Genomic DNA, 16,537 nt, shown 5'->3' with positions numbered 1-16,537 from the left:
CCACCGTGGGTCAGACCCGAGGCTTGGCCGCCTCCTCAAACCCCAAGTGGAAGGTCTGGGATGGTGGGAACCCAGTGGCCTCGCCTCCGAGCTCCCAGGCTCCCACCTGATTTTTCAGGGCCCAGCTGTGTGAGACCGAGAGAGGGGAGGAACTTAATCCCCTTGCTCTCCGCGGGACTCCTCACCGGGAGGTGCGTAGGATGATGGGCGAGTCCGGACACAGGCCAGGTGGAACAGGACACATGGAAAGAACCCGGGGTGGCAATCCTCCTCCTGCTGTCTCTGCTTGGGGGAACCCAGCACTCACCAGCACCCCGCTCACCCCGCACCTCACTTGCCCAGCACCCAACTCGCACCCCACTCACCCAGCACCCCACTCGCCCAGCACCCCACTCGCCCAGCACCCCATTCGCACCCCACTCACCCAACACCCCACTCACCCAGCACCCCACTCACCCAGCACCCCACTCGCCCAGCACCCCATTCGCACCCCACTCACCCAACACCCCACTCACCCAGCACCTCACTCGCCCAGCACCTCACTCGCCCAGCACCCCACTCACCCAGCACCTCACCCAGCGCCCCACTCACCCAGCACCCCACTCGCACCCCACTCACCCAGCACCCCACTCGCACCCCACTCACCCAGCACCCCACTCACCCAGCACCTCCTGAGCTGACGCTGGGTGGACATGGATACCTGCATGATGGGAAGCACCCCTCCCAGCCACAACCTGGCCAGCCCCAAGGAGGCCAGGGCATGAAGGGGGCACCTGCCCAGGTGGCGGGAAGGCTGGCGTGGAGCTCAGCTGCCTCAGAGCTTTGGAAGCGGAACCCCTCTCGGGCCTTGGTCTCCTCATGTATAAAAGGTGGGACCAACTTGGCGAGTCCCATGGTCTCTGGCCCCGGTGTTCCCGAGGCCCTGCTGGCTGCTTCTGTAGGCTGAGACTCAGGGGAGCGTGGCAGGGCTAGCCCCATCCACACCCCACCCTCCGACCGCACCCTGCCTGCCAGGAGCTGAAACAGACACCGTAGGGTTCTAAAGGAGATCATTGCAGCCTGTGGGCTCAGCCCGGCGGCAGCGGGGAGGTTTCTCCAGAGTGAAGAAACCATCCTCTCCCAGAACTCTCAATGGCTCCCGTTGCCTACAAGCTCAGCTCCAGCACTCTGATGCACGAAGGGGCTGCTGAGACTCGGTGTGGAAGTACCCTGCCCACTCCCAGCTTTGCTCCCCAGGAGCTTTTCTGATGGCCTCCTGTCCCTCTGCCCATCCAGGCTGCCTGCCTCCTGTTACATCTCCCTCTGCCCCCTCCAGGAAGCCCTCCCAGACGACTTTCCTTCCTAGCAGGCTGGGTAAGGACCCCAGGGCCCACCTACTCTCTGTTGGTCTGCATCGCACCAGCCTGGGCTCGGGGAGGCCCAGCGCCTCCTCTGGGGAGCCTTCCCTGAGTCTCCGGTGCCCAGCACAGCCCACTCAGCAGGCGGCTTAGGCAGCTTGAAGATGAGAGTGTGAGTGTGAGCAGAAGCACCCGGGATGGGAAAGAGGAGACAGCGCTCTCAGCAGAGGAGACAGTACATGGCCCCGACCGCTCCCTGACCTCACCCCCCGCCGCCACCCCAGGCTGGCCACAGGCTCCCGCTCCGAGGCTGTCCGGGGGTGTGGCCCTCCGGCCGCCCTCTGGGATCAAGCCTGTCAATGGGCTCATGCTTCCTCCAGTGCTGGGGTGCAAGACCCACACACACGCTCTCCCCACCTGCTGACCCGGGTCCCATCCAGGTCCCTCCCACACACCCAAGCCCCCATGCCACATGCCACCTGTGCATGGCGCAAACAGGCCCAGATGCCAGGCGTGCAGGCTCTCGGTCATGGGCACACACGGACACAGCCAGACCCGGGACACATGCAAAACACAGAGCCATGCGGGAACCCGGCTGGCGTGGGCTGAAGCCATGCCATGCCCCTCCCAGGAAGCGACCTGGGCTCTGGTGTCCTCCCACCTCCCACCCCACACAGCACACACCAGTGCCAGCCACCGTCTCCTGGGCCCCGCAGCCCCTGGGACTGGAGGTACCACTCTCTCCCTCTTCCCCACTCCTGGATGGTGCAGCTAAGGGTCAACTCCTCTGTGCCTCAGTTTCCCCCTCTGTCTCCAGTGAGTGTGGGGACTCTGATGGCCAGGCACCCTCCCTCAGGCTTGGAGCCTAGGCTCCTCCTGGGGGCGGGGAAGGAGCCTGCCCCGCCCCCACCCTGCTGCCTTTGCCCAAAAGGAGCCCCAAGCGCTGGCCTGACGTCAGGCGCTAGGAAGGCGAGGTCCGAGGTCCGGGCTGCTTGCAGAGCTGAGAGCTGAGGACTCCCTGACTCCAGCCTGCCGGGGTGAAACGTGGTAAGTGCCCCTGTGGGCTGGCCCTGTCCTCCCTCTCCCCAGCTTCCCCAGACTGGAGGCTCCAGAGCTGCTCCCTGCTGGGGTCCTCACCCCCAGCCAGGCAGGAGTGTGAGGGGAAAGGCAGAGAAACGGCCTCTGGACCCAGGCCGGGGAGCGCTCAGAGCAGATCCTGTGACAGGCAGCCATTTCTCAGATGAGAAAACAGAGACCCAAGAGAGAGCACGGGCGGGATCTGGGCCAGCTGCATACGGGGGGAGCTGTGCATCTGGGTACCCACCCACCTCTGGATTTCATTCATTCACTCCTTCATCCCTCCGTTCATCTCTCACGGAGCATCTGCTGGACGTCCAGAACTGGGCCTGGGTTTCCCCACCTGGCAAGGCAGCAGAGTGGCCCACAGGCCAGTCCAGGGATGGAGTTGGCAACCCCTGAGGCACTTGGCAGGCTCTAGGGCCTCAGTCACCACCACCCCCCCCACCACTGGGGCAGGGGCAGGGCCAAGGTGGGGGCTTTTCGGGGACGGACTCCAAGCACCACTCTCCCTCTGCCGAGTGCCCATCCTGCCATCCCACAGCTCAGGCCCTCTGCAGCAGCGCTGGTGCTTCCTCTACCCCTTAGAGGTGGGGAAACTGAGGCCCAGGGAAGGCTTGCTTGCCAGCCTCCCGTATGGACCTGGAAGCTGGCCCCAGCCCTGCAAAGCTCGCACTGGGGCTGCGCTGTGAGAAGGCGGCGGGGCAGGGTCCCCAGGGGGCAGCGGGCTGGGAACTGGCCAGCAGCCAGGGTGCCGGCAGGGCAGACGTGGAGCAGCTGGTGACCTCGAGGGACCGGGAATGTGCTCCACCGGAGGCTGGGCCTGCCCACTTGCCCGTCTTCTTCCCTCCACAGCTGCTCATCCTTCCCCTGACCCCCCCCCAGGGCTCATCCAGTCCCTGGGCTCCAGGGTGGTCTCCTGAGTGGCCAAGGGCAAGTCTCTGCCCCTCTCTGAGCAAAGGCGAGGTCTGCGACTGGACAGGCGGGGGCCGCGCATTGGACGGTTTCTGGGCACTTCCTGGGGCCCACGGGTGGTCTAGTTGTCTTCTTGTCCAGTTCCTGGGATGAGTGGGATCAGCATCTCCAATTTATAGATGAGGAAACTGAGGCTGAAGATCAGAGGGGGCTTTTCAAAACAGCTCGGCACTCACCAGTGACTCCATGACTCAGAGGGGCCGGCCCAGGCCAGGGCCCCAAGGCACTCCCAGTCCATCGGGGGCAGCACGGTGAGCAGAAAAGCAGGGACAGAGGAAACCGAGCGTGGCGGGGCGCTGTGGGGGAGCCAGGAGGTGCAGGCGTGCGGGGCTGCGGGCTCGGGACGGCCCCCCTGAGAAGGGGCATCAGGACCCAAAGAACCTCAGGTTGACCCGTCAGCACACGTCCCAGAGCCGTCCCCACAGCCCCGGCTCTCACAGAGCCCTGAACACAGAGCCTCCTTCCCACCTCCGGCCCTTCCCACTCACTGTGCGCTTCCCGCTGCCAGGAGCACGGTTCCGTCTGACCCTCCTGAGGGCCATCCCAGCCGTGCCAGCCACTTCCGACCCTACCTCAAGCTGTGAGCTCAGGATGGTGGGGCCAGGTCAGCCCGGGACCCTGTTGTGCCCCCAGTGCTGGAGTCTGAGTCCCAGTCTGACACCGCCAAACTGCACCAGGCTGTGTGGCCTGGGGCCAGCTGCCCAACCCCAGCCTTGGATTCCCTCTGCACACGGGGCTGGCACAGCAGAAGACTGAGCCTGGGCACTGGGTCAGAGAGCCAGCAGGCAGATCCGAGCAGAGCTCAGCCCCTCCTGCCCCCTAGCTGAGTGAGCCCGGGCACAAGACGTGGCTCCTCTGTATTTGTTCCCCACAGGCACAGTGGGGCCGGAAGCATCCATCTGGGGGCACCTTGACGGGAGTCATTGAGACCCACGGGAAAGGACGAGCCAGCAGGGGCCCCTTGGATTGTGGAATTATAGCTCCCCCCGGGCAGGGGCTTCCAGGACACTAGGGTGTCAGGGGGGCTCAGGGGGCCTCTGTGGGACAGTGGCTGTGGGTGCCCAGGGCCATCACCAGGTGGCACAGGCAGAGGAACAGCAATCCAGGCAGAGGGACCAGGCTGAGAGGGCCAGGCTGAGGGTCTTCAGGGAGAAGGAGCAGGCTGAGGCCAGGCCAGTGTACACAATAGAATGCCTGTCCCAGCAGTTCCTGGAGAGGCTGAGGTCACAGAGAGGTTTCAGGGGCTGCTGCAGCTCCAGCTATCCCAGCTAGAGGTGAGCGATGAACTGGGTGACGGGGAGGCAGGGAGGAGCTGCGGGGTGACGCGCAGGACTTCCAACGGGCCATTCCTCTCCCAGAGACACTGACGTTTCCATCAAAGCCACAGTCTCAGCAAAAGGGCTCTCAGCTGGTAGAACTGAGGCAGACTCGGGCGAGATGGGGCCCAGTTGCCCTCCCCAACAGAGCTCAGTCCGTGCCCACCAGTGACATCTCTCTTCACTGGGGTGGAAGGAGCCCTGGGGTGGGGGGGGGGAGTGGGGGGTGAAGAAAGACTTAGCTTCTGGCCAGGGCCACCTGGGACCTGCTAGGTGACCTGGGGTGAGTCTGACCCCATTTGGAGGGCTTGGCAAGCACCCACCGCCCCTGGGTGGAAGGAATAGAGACTCAGACTTGTCCATAACAGCAGGTGACATTCTAAAGCAGGTGCCTCAAAACCAAGAATAATCATAAAAATAAACCGGCAGACAGTTCCCCAAATCATGGCTGTTTTAGCCCTGGAAGGCTCCGAGGGCCACCTGGTCTGGGGGGCAGGCTCAAGCTCACACAGATCCGTGAGCACACACTGAGCCTCAGGGCCCCAAGAGTCCCCTTGCGCAAAACTCCCGGTCCAGAGACGCTGCATCCGACCCTCCGATCCCAGCCTGAGCTGGACTCTGCTCCGGCTTCGCCAGTTCCGCCGGCAGACCTGGGTCTGATTCCCAGCCCCACCAGCTCCATGCTGAGTAAGCACTCACCCCTCCGGCCTCCGGTTCCTCATCTGTAAAAGCTGGGATGGCTGTGTGGCTGCAAAGTGCCCCTAGCAGGTGCTCAGAGCCTCTCTGGGGAAAAGGCTGGGCCCATCCCCACACCTCCACAGGCAGCACGCAGGGTCCCGAGCCAGACCCCCAGCCAGGCCCAGCAGCCACGCCACCCTAGGCCACCTGCTGCCCTCAGGCCAGGGTCACTCTGCTCCCTGGTCTCATATGTGGCAGGACAGAGGCAGCCAGGCTGCCGGGCAGCCAAGAGAGGACGCCCAGCCTGTGGGGTGGGTGTGAGAGGAGCCCAGGGAAGCCAGGAGATAGCCCTCCCCACCCACCTGCCGAGGAGGGAGGCCGGCATGGCCCCACTTTCCCATTGGAGGTCTTTGGGCAGGTACCAGCATCCCAAGCTTGGGGAGTCTTGGCCTTCCATGGCCTGGTGCCCAGCAGAAATTTAACAAGCTATGGGTGGGGGCAGGGAGGTAGCAGCCCCCATCAGTGCGCCAGCCTTTGGGATGGATGGAACAGGAGCTCCAGGGAAGGGATGGGGTCAAATGACTTCAATGATCAATGCTCATTCCCACCCCTTGGAAGGTTCCCAGGGCCATGAGCTTCACAAAGGCTCTGAGAAGTCCTGCACTGAGCACCTATGTTGGCCCTGGCCTCTCCCCACCCGTGGGCAGGCTGGTCCAGGCCAGGCCCCGTCCGGGTGCCAAAACCAGGAGCCTCCAGTGCTCTGATATTGCTCACCTCCCATGCTGGGGGTGTCTGCAGGGTTTCTCACTTAGTCCAGCCACCTTGTCAGATTTCATTCATTCATTCAACAAATATGGTTCCCAAAGCCCCAGGTGAGGGGACTGAGTCTCCAAGGGATGAAATGATTTGTCCAGGCCTGGAAGGTGGCAGGTGGTGGAGCTGGCTTGAACCAAAGATCATTGCCATCAAGAATGGTGACAGGGCCAGGCACAGTAGCTCACGCCTGTAATTCCAGCACTTTGGGAGGCCAAGGTGGGTGGATCACTTGAGGCCAGGAGTTTGAGACCAGCCTGGCCAACATGGTGAAACCCCATCTCTACTAAAAATACAAAAATTAGCCGGGTATGGCTGTGGGCACCTGGAATCCCAGCTACTCGGGAGGCTGAAGCAGGAGAATCATTTGAACCAAGGAAGTGGAGGTTGCAGTGAGCCAAGATTTCACCACTGCACTCCATCTCAAAAAACAAAAACAAAATAAGAGTGGCGATGGGATTAGAAGGTGGGAAAAAATCTGAGTGTGGACCCAATGGTCAGAGTAATCGGGGTGGGCTTCCTGGAGGAGTTGTCAGCCTTGCTCGGCTGGGAGGACTTGTGGGTTGTGAGGGTGTAGCTGGAGGTGAAAGCCAATTCCAGACCAGCACCAAGACACTGGGTAGGTAGGTTTCAGAGGGGCCTGGGCCAGGTGGCATTCATCCTGAATGCCAGCGCGAGAAGCCGGGCCACACCGTGCCAGCCTTGATGGGGCTTGCTCAGGGCACTCATTTAAAGGGGAGGACGGGTGCCACCCTCTGCCAGGCCGATCTGAGTGCTGGGCTGGTGGAACAGATGGGAGCTCTGCCCCCCCCCGCCACAGCCCTGCCTCTAGATGCCCCCAGTCATTCTCAGAGGCCTGCGGCACACAGCAGCGCCTGGGACCCACCTGGGTTGAGGAAGCGCAGGACGCCCTGGGAGGATGCACCTGCGAGAGGCAGCCAGGGAGGAGGAAGAAGGCTCCCTGGAGGAGGTGTGTCCAGGAGAAAGTCCTAAAAAATGGGCATGAATAAGCCGGGAGGGAGAGAGTGGGAACAGCGTGGGGACAGGCCTGGAGGTCAGAGGGCGCATGGGGTGTTTGAGCCCCGATAGTGGTTTCCTCTGCAGAAGCATCAGTCAGGTGCAGCGACTGGAGAGGGATGTCCCCAGCCCCGCCTAGCGGTCCAGGCCTCAGGCCCCTCCCGGGAGGACCCTGCCCCAGCAGCAGCTCCCCCTTGGAAGGCTGCTTTGCAAAGCTGACACCTACGGGGAGGGCATGGCGGGCATCCTCCCTCACCCTCGGCCCCTCCCCTGGAGGAGCTCAGCAAAGCCTCGAAAACCCAGAGCTCTGGGAGGTGTCTGCCCACTTGGAGAGGTGGACCAGAAACAGAAAAGAAAGAGATGCCTTAGCAAACCTGCCGCTGCCCCCACACCTGCCCCTGCCCCCACACCTGCCACTGCCCCCACACACCTGCCCCTGCCCACCCACACCTGCCCCTGCCCCCACACACCTGCCCCTGCCCCCCCACACCTGTCCCTGCCCCCACACCTGCCCCCGCCCCCACACACCTGCCCCTGCCCCCACACCTGCCCCTGCCCCCACACCTGCCCCTGCCCCCACACACCTGCCCCTGCCCCCACACACCTGCCCCTGCACCCCCACACCTGCCATGCCCCCCACACCTGCCACTGCCCCCCACACCTGCCCCAGCACCCCACACCTCCCCCTGCACTCCCACACCTGCCCCTGCCCCCACACCTTCCCCTGCACCCCACACCTGCCCCTGCCCCCACACACCTGCCCCTGCACTCCCACACTTGCCCCTGCCCCCCACACACCTGCCCCTGCACCCCCATACCTGCCCTTGCCCCCACACCTGCCCCTGCCCCCCACACCTGCTCCTGCACCCCACACCTGCTCCTGCACCCCACACCTGCAGCAGGTGCTTTGCCTCAGCGGAGCCCCAAGACAGCCCTGCAGGGCAGCGTATCAGCCATCCCCACTTCACAAGAGAGGCTGAGGCTCAGAGAGGACCCACCCAGATCAGAGCCCTCGCTCCGGCCGGCGGGGACAGTGATGGCGTGGGCGCTGGACCCAGTCTAGGCTGCCCTCCCCGGCTGGAGCCGAGCTAGCCCCCTGCCCTTGGGGTCCTCCGAGAGAGCTCGTCCCTTCCTCTCAGCGAGATTCTATTCTGCCCACTCTGCCGAGGAGGAAAGTGAAGCTGGAGACTGTGAGGCCACATAGTCTGTTCAGAGAAGGAGCCAGGCTGTGGCGGGGCCATCCAGGCCAGAGCCGGGGCTCATGGCCACGGTCCAGGTGCCCACCCCGCTGGCTCTGCACTCACTGACCCGCAGCCCTGGAGAGCGGCCCCCGTTCCCTCTGTTCTGTCCCCCAGGAAGTACCTGCGTGTGGGTGGGGAAGAGAAACCTCCCAGCCCCGGACAGCACCCAGAGCTGCGCCCCAGCACCGTGTCAGCACGGTCAGGACGCGGGGCCAGCCCCTGCCCCTGGGGCTCCGGCCAGCTGGCTTCAGCCATGAAGTCTGCTGTCTCAGACAGGCCCAGGGTACCCGCCGGGACGGAGGGAGGAGACAGAATCATCTCCCCACACCCAGGTTTGGCCTAGGGAAACGGGGCTTGGGGACAGGGCCATGCCTCCCCACCCAGGCCAGGCTCCCAGCGCGAGGCAGAGCTGTGGAAGGCACTAGTGACCCATTTAGCAGATGACGCTAAGGCTCTCTGGCCAGGCCCAGCTCTCAGCTAAGGGCAGAGCCGGACTCAGACCTGGGTGTCCGTGCTGGTGACTGCTTGTCACCTGCGGCCTCCCGAGAGCAGTCTGCCTCTTCCGCAGACCCTCAGTGCCGGGAATCAGCGAATGCCTTGCTACCTTCCTCTCCTCACTGGTCTGGTTTCGGGGTGTCCTGCACGTTCTGCCCATCCCCCCAGCTCCAGAGGCCTCAGAGCCCCCACACCCCTGGCCAGGACCCCAGCACCTCAGCCCTGCTGCTGAGCCTGCTGGGCCAGCCCTGGGGAGGTTCCCGGGGGAAGCAGAATCCCTAGGGACCCGTGTCGCCCTGGGACTAGCTCCCAGAGGAAACGTTCTGTGTTGTTTATGATTTGTGTCTGATTGGGACAGTCCCATCCAGACAAATTGGAAAAGCCGAAGGCGCACAGAGAGGAACCCAAAATAATTTTTTGCCGTGCAGTTCCCCGGTCCATCTGCGGAGCCGCCTCCACCCTTCCTGACCGCGTTCTGTCCACAGCAGGGGGACCCATCGATGGCCTCCGTCTCCTCCGAGGTGCTGCTGGGGCTCCTGAAGCCCACAGGCCTGAGACGCCAAGTCCCTCGCCCCCGTGTCCCCAGCCTCCTCCCCTCCCCTTGCTGCCTGCTATGCCCCAAACCCCTTGTCTCTGGTGGCACACCTGAGCTGCGGGAGGACTGAGCTATTCATCCAACAAACGCACCCATCGGTGCCCGTGCGCCAGGGCCTGGGGGTGGAGAGCCTCCTTGCAGTCAGAGGGAGCTGGGAGCTGAGCCTGGGCTCTGGTGTGCTTGGGGTGGCAGGAGGGGCTGGGCACAGGCCTGGGCAGCACTCGATCCCTCCCAGCAGCCTCCAGGGTAGCACATGCCCAGTGCTGGGGTCCCAGAGGCAGAGGGCACGCTGGGTGACCTCAGGCGGGCGCTGACCGCTCTGACCCTGAGGAACAAGGTGGCTCTGCGCCCAGAGGGACGTGAACCTCTGAAAGCAAGAGTTCCTTTGCTGCCCTGAGCTAGGCCAGGGGCTGTTTGAAGGCAGGACTCCCTGTTCCCCAGGGTGGGATGGGGCCATGCGCCAGTCAGAGGGAGTGACAGGGCAGGCTGTTTACGGCAGACAGCCACCAGGAGGGGAAGGGCCAGGGTCTTCCCTCCCCCTGCAGGTGGGGGAGGGGCGCTGTGCAGAAGGAACAGCCCATGTGCCCCCCCACCGATGCTGCCTCACCCCAAAGTCTTCCCCATTCTCCTGAAAAAGCCAGAAATGCCCTTATTTGGAGGGTCAGCCTGGCTCTAGGGTGGGGGTGGGGGCATTAACCCTTCATTTATAAATAGAGAGATAAATCACTGCCGAGTTAAACACGCCAAGGCAGGAACATAAACAGAGTGGGTGGCTCCGGCACAGCCCCTCACCCACCCCCCATCCCCCGCCCCCCTCCCCAAGCTGGAGCATAGTGTTTATTTGACTCACACCCTGGCTCCAGGCTTCAGCCCCAGCCAGCCACCCCACAGCGGCCTCCGTCCCCTTCTCCGTCGGTTGTGGGGAACCACAGGGGTGCCCGCCTCCCAGGGCCAGCAGGGCTGGGGGCCCCCGGTGGGACCGGTCATTGGCCCAGTCCAGCCCATTGGTCAGCCTAGGTCCGTGTGTAAATGTCCCTCATGAGGACTCCTGTCCCGGGCATTGCCCTGAGGCTGGCCTGGGAGGAGGCAAGAACAGATGGATGGTCCTGGAGGATGGGGGCCGGGATGGTGGGTGTGGGGACAGGGGATTGGGTGGGGCAGTCAGAGGTCCCCACCATGGGCAAGGCTGTGTCTCAGCAGAACTGTTTCATCAGCCATCAACTCTGCTGTGCTGATGCACTGGCTCAATCCCCTTCAGCAATGTGACCCCAGTGGTACATACCAGGAAGCAGGCCGAGAGGCCACAGGACCTGCCAGAGCATGCCCACTAGTCCGTGGCACAGCCGGGGCTGGAGCCAGGCCCTGGAACTGCAGACTGGAGCCCGGTGGTCTCGCCCTCACCTGCTCTCCGTCCTGAGGACGGCCCCACCCCGCACGCCTTTCCACCTCCTCCTCTTGCCAGGACGGTTGCAGAAACCTCCATATTTTGCCAAAGCTCCATGCTGACGAGTGCCAGGGCTGGAATTTGAACCCCTTGTCCGACTCTGAAAGCTTGTGCCTTTTCTGCTGATGTCCGAGGCCCCGTCTGGGTAGAGTCAAGGGAGCAGGCATTTGAGGCCTGGCCAGGCGAGGGCATGGAGGTGTGTGGGCTGCTGGGCGTGCAGGGGCAGACAGGCTGGCTGAGGTCTGGGCCTCAGGGTGGTGCCTGGGGTGACCCGGTCTCCTTGCTTCCAGGCCTGGGGTGTGCTGGCCGCCGCCATGCCCTCTGTGTCTCCAGAGGGGCCCTCCACCGGGGTAATCCTCAATGCCACTGCAGTGACAACAGTGTGGACCAATGCCAGTGGGCCAGAGGTGCCCCTGTTCCACCTGTTTGCCCAGCTGGATGAGGAGCTTCACGGCGCCTTCCCGGGCCTGTGGCTGGCGCTGATGGCGGTGCACGGAGCCATCTTCCTGGTGGGGCTGGTGCTCAACGGGCTGGCGCTGTACGTCTTCTGCTGTCGCACCCGGGCCAAGACACCGTCAGTCATCTACACCATCAACCTGGTGGTGACCGATCTGCTGGTGGGGCTGTCGCTGCCCACGCGCTTCGCTGTCTACTACGGCGCAAGGGGCTGCCTGCGCTGCGCCTTCCCGCACGTCCTCGGCTACTTCCTCAACATGCACTGCTCCATCCTCTTCCTCACCTGCATCTGCGTGGACCGCTACCTGGCCATCGTGCGGCCGGAAGGCTCCCGCCGCTGCCGCCAGCCTGCCTGTGCCAGGGCCGTGTGCGCCTTCGTGTGGCTGGCCGCCGGCGTCGTGACCCTGTCGGTGCTGGGCGTGACTGGCGGCCGGCCCTGCTGCCGTGTCTTCGCGCTGACCGTCCTGGAGTTCCTGCTGCCTCTGCTGGTCATCAGCGTGTTCACCGGCCGCATCATGTGCGCGCTGTCACGGCCGGGCCTGCTCCGCCAGGGTCGCCAGCGCCGCGTGAGGGCCATGCAGCTCCTGCTTACGGTGCTCATCATCTTCCTCGTCTGCTTCACGCCCTTCCATGCCCGCCAGGTGGCGGTGGCGCTGTGGCCCGACATGCCGCCCCACGCCAGCCTCGTGGTCTACCACGTGGCCGTGACCCTCAGCAGCCTCAACAGCTGCATGGACCCCATCGTCTACTGCTTCGTCACCAGCGGCTTCCAGGCCACCGTCCGTGGCCTCTTGGGCCTCCACGGAGGAGACTGCGAGGCCAGCAGCGGTGACGTGGTCAGCATGCACAGGAGCTCCAAGGGCTCCGGCCGTCACCACATCCTCAGCGCCGGCCCTCACGCCCTCGCCCAGGCCCTGGCTAATGGGCCCGAGGTTTAGTCAGCCGGGCTCTGCCAGGGGGCAAAGGTCAAGGCACATCTGGGCATGCCAGGCTAGACACCCACCATGCCAGGGGTGGCAATCGGTTTCATCTCGATTGATTGGTGATGGCTATTCAGAGCACCAATTTGAGAGTCTAAGGCCACCGTGCTGTGGTTGATTAGCAACGTCTGCCACTGGCCCCAGATGGGGTGTGGCGGCCTAGATGCCAATGATTTGCTGTTCCTGGGGTCTAGCGTGCCCACTGAAGACTCTCGGGGGTAGCCAGGAGCTGCTCCTCACGTTGGCCATTTTGTCCCCAGCAGGAGTTCCTCAGAAACAAGGACACCGTGGATTCCATTGATTAGAAGGATAAGATGAGAAAGAAAAAAGGACAAAGATTATTTAGGGATTGGGAATTCCCAGGAGAGTCGGGAAACAGCCTGGAGAGGTGCCCTCCAACACACACACACGGGGGAAGGACAAGACGGGAGGAAGGGGCGGGCGGCGTCCACGCTGCGTTAATGGAGGCGGAGGGTTGCGTGTCTCTGCAGGACCCCCACCTGAGGCCGCCGTGAATTCACAGTCAAAGGGCAGATACCCACAGGCCACTGTGCTGTGGGCAAGCACTCTGGTATCTGGGTCGACCTTGAACCTGCAACAACCCACAAAGGAGAGGCTATTTTTCAATGAGGGGTCGAGTGACACACACAGGGGCCACAGCTGGGAGATGGCAGGGTCAGAACGAAAAGCAGCCCCGCCTCCTCCAGCGCCCCGGCACCGCCTTCCACAGAGACTGCGCCGTCTTCCCCCAGGCCCACTCTAGGAATGGCCTCAGAACAGGCCTCCTGCTGCCCCAGGCGGCGGCAGTGCTCCCGGCCCCATCCTATGCATGACAAAACCAAGAACAAAGTCACACAGCAATGACCCCAGGCCCACCAGGCTGTGGCCACCACCTCCCCATGCAAAGAGCCCTTTTTCTCCCCTCGGGGAACAGAGAGGACTTGACCAGCTGCTGTGGCCCAGCTCACGATGCGTCCCCACACCCTCGCTAAGGAGGGAGCCTTCCTCTGGCTGGGGCCTCTGACCACCTCTTCTGAGCTGGGCTCCAGGATTGTCTCCCACATGTCTTCTGCTGAGTGTGCAAGCTCCCATGAGCCTTTCCGGACTGGTGTATGGGGAGGGGGCCTGTACTGGGAGAGCTTGGGGCATCCCTGGCACCTCCGGCTCCGAGGCCCTGCCCTCAGACCTGGCCATAGCCACCGAAGCAGGTGAGATAGACTCAGGTCCCCAGGCCAGGCCTTTGGCTACAGAGAAGTCCTCCATGCTCAGGGTGGCCGCAGCCTGTGTGGCTGGGAGCAGGAGCGGGAGGAGGAGAAAAAGGCTGGGGCTCCCCAACTCACCTCGAGGCAGAGTCTCCTGTCTCCAGTTCAGGGGCCTGGACTTAATATCCCCATGTTACAGATGAGGAAACTGAGGCCCCGAGGGAGAAAGGGGCTTGCTGAGGGCATAGAGTAAGTGCCTGGGTCATCCAAGGCCAGTGTCGTCCTCACCATCCCCAACTGTGACCGTGTGGGGCAGCTGGGGTGGGGCGCCAGCCCAGCAGAGGCAGAATGGGACGGTCCCTGAGGCTGCTTCCTTCCTTGGTATGGATGCCCAGGAAGCAGTGGGCATCACCATGACCACCAGCATTCTTGACACTCACCAGGCACCACGTGCAATTCTGGAACCTTCCCCCGGCCCCCAGCTCTCTGGCGCTGCTCAGAGAGGGACCATGGCTTCCCAGGTATGCACGGTTCCACAAGGCAGAGGGGCCTGGCTTTCAGGAAAGGAGGCAGCTGGGGACGGGGCTGTGCATGCAGAAAAAGCCCGCTGACCCCAGGAGCAGCCCTCCCGGCGGCTTTCAGGGAAGCAGGCACTGAGGGTGTGCCATCATTCCCAGGGCTGAGAGCCAACACCCTTGAGGTCACTCACCTAGAGCTGAGGAGTGAGGGGTCAGGGCTCAGGTGTCCTGCCCAGCCCAAGCCCAGCTGTGGGCGTCTATTCCAGGGTCATGTAGCCCAGCAGTCCCTGAATGGCTTTCTCATCTGGGACCCCTCCACCCACATTCGCAAGTCATCCAGGGCCAGGGACTCTGGACTCCACTCCTCCAGGGGCTGTGGGTCCCCCTGCTCCATCTTAGGGGGCACCCAAAGCCCCAGAGACTACCTGGCGGCTCTCTTGGCCCTCAAGCAAGCTCTGCACGTGGCCTGGGGTGTGACACCCCTCTACCCTTGGTCCCACACTGGACTGTAAGACCCCTCCAGGCCAGGGCCACAAGGGGGCAGGGGGGCAGCAGGAAGGGGTGCTCAGGCGAAGGGGAACAGCCTGGGCAAGGGTGAGGCCAAACCCGGCCTCCCTGGGGCCAGTGGAGGGCCCACCACGCAGCTTCCCGGCCCCTCCTCCGCCGGCGTTCCCTGCCCCTCTGGCCTCCGGCCTCCCGCATCGACGCCCCCCAGCCTGGCTCCGTTCCTGGTTATCACTCTAATTCTCACTAAAGAGTGAGTGGCTGACAGTCAAAGACTGCTGTGCTTGAAGGGGCAGGGCTTGCCATTCTTCTGGAACAATCCTTTTCTTCAGGAGGAGGGGTCTCTATGGCAGGTGAGCCAGGTCCCCCTCCTTGTCCCCAAGTCTGAAATCCCATCATTCAGTGTGGGTTCCTCAGGCCTCAAAGGCTTCTCAGACTGCAAGAGGCCTGGAGGGGCAGGGCATCTGGCAGGGGCAGGCAGCACACGCTGGAGAGGATGGGCCGCCTGTCTTCTGGGGCCAGGGACACAGGCTTGGGGGGCCATCTGCAGACCTCTGAGAACTGCCTGACACTCCCCCATGCAGAACCCTTGATAGGCGGGTCTCAGTTTCCCCACACCCCACTCCTCTTTCTCGTCTCCTCAGTCTTACAGCTGGAGGGCAGGGGACTGAGGGAGGGGCTCACCCCAGTGCCCTAGACAGGGCCCCGAAGCTGCCTGATGGCTGGCTCGTTCCCACGTCAGCCTCCTCTGCGGGCACCGAGGCCCAGGAGCTTCACAAGTCAGACCAAGACTGTCCTCGGTCCCACAGGACAGGGCTGAGATCTTCACGCCCCCTCCCCACGCTCTCACAGGGGCAGAGATGAGATCTGTGCTCGCCCTCCCCACGCTCTCACAGGGGCAGGGCTGAGATCTTCACGCCCCCTCCCCACCATCCCCCTTTCCAGATTTTCAGAATGCCCAATGACGTGAAATGGTGTGTGTATTTATAGCCGACGTAAACAATCTCCTTAACGAGATGTCCTCGTCCGGAATTAAAGCTGTTTATTCTATTCTCGCCCACGACTCAGCCCCTGGCCGGAGGGGGACATGGCGTCGGGTGGGACCCTGCGTCTCCAACTCCGTGTCCTACAGACCAGGGCTCCACAGGGGGCAGTGGCAGTGATTTCACGGTTTTGTCATCCCTGCTGGGAGGCAGATTTAGGGGCCTGGAGCCCCGCCTGGCTCTGATGGGCACAGGTGGCTGTCTTGCCAGCAGGGTATGGGCACAGTAGCTGGGGTGGGGGCACGGACTGGCAGGCCGAAGGGCTCCATCCCTGATCCCAACTATGCCTGCCCAGGTCAAGGATATGGAGGTGGACGAGGCAGCCAGACCACCCACAGCCACCAAGTGCTATCATATCACCAGAGGTATGGCCTAAAGGGAGAAGGAGGAGTTGGCTCAGCTGGTCTGACACCCCAGGGAGGAGGACGGGCCTACGGCGGGCCACTGTGTGGCCCTCTTCTCTGAACCTGGGGTTGGGGTGATCACCTCCATTCCTAGAGGAGTAACTTAGGCTCTGGGGTGGCCAAGGAGGAGGCTCAAACCAGGGCTCCGGGTGCGCGGTTGTTGGTCTCTCGCCTGGCCCAGCAGAGCTCCGGGAGGGGCCGCGCAGGCTGGGGGCTCATCACTCCCGCTGTCTGGCACCCACGGCAGCCGGAGGCGTCTGGAGGTAAATATTAGGGCCTGTTTAGATTAAGCTCCATTAATAGCAGGAAATGTCGCCTGGGTGCCTGTCCCAGCTTCCTGGAGGCCTGAGGCCTGGGATGGGGTGGGGTGCACGGTCTGAGCTGGACACCCCACCTCCCCGCCTCCGCCCCCCATTCGCCCTGTCGGAGCTGACACGCCCTG

At 63.5% G+C, this 16,537-nt stretch overlaps 1 protein-coding gene across 1 annotated transcript; it reads left to right on the top strand.

Moving 5' to 3' along the window:
* The first annotated feature begins 2,290 nt into the window (after positions 1–2,290).
* GPR20 (G protein-coupled receptor 20) lies at positions 2,291–12,742 on the top strand. Its single transcript, XM_003942079.3, has 2 exons — positions 2,291–2,384; positions 11,279–12,742. Exon 2 carries the CDS (start codon positions 11,303–11,305, stop codon positions 12,380–12,382), a length of 1,080 nt encoding a protein of 359 aa, XP_003942128.1. The 5' UTR covers positions 2,291–2,384; positions 11,279–11,302; the 3' UTR covers positions 12,383–12,742.
* Positions 12,743–16,537: the final 3,795 nt, after the last annotated feature.

The sequence above is a fragment of the Saimiri boliviensis genome, chromosome 15 (assembly GCF_048565385.1).
Source record: "Saimiri boliviensis isolate mSaiBol1 chromosome 15, mSaiBol1.pri, whole genome shotgun sequence".
Lineage (NCBI taxonomy): Eukaryota > Metazoa > Chordata > Mammalia > Primates > Cebidae > Saimiri > Saimiri boliviensis.
Note: the sequence above shows the minus strand (reverse complement) of the source record. Positions and strands in the feature narration are given on the sequence as shown.

What these genes read in the sequence shown, in the direction of transcription:
- GPR20 (XM_003942079.3), top strand. Translation starts at nt 11,303, where the DNA reads ATGCCCTCTGTGTCTCCAGAGGGGCCCTCCACCGGGGTAATCCTCAAT.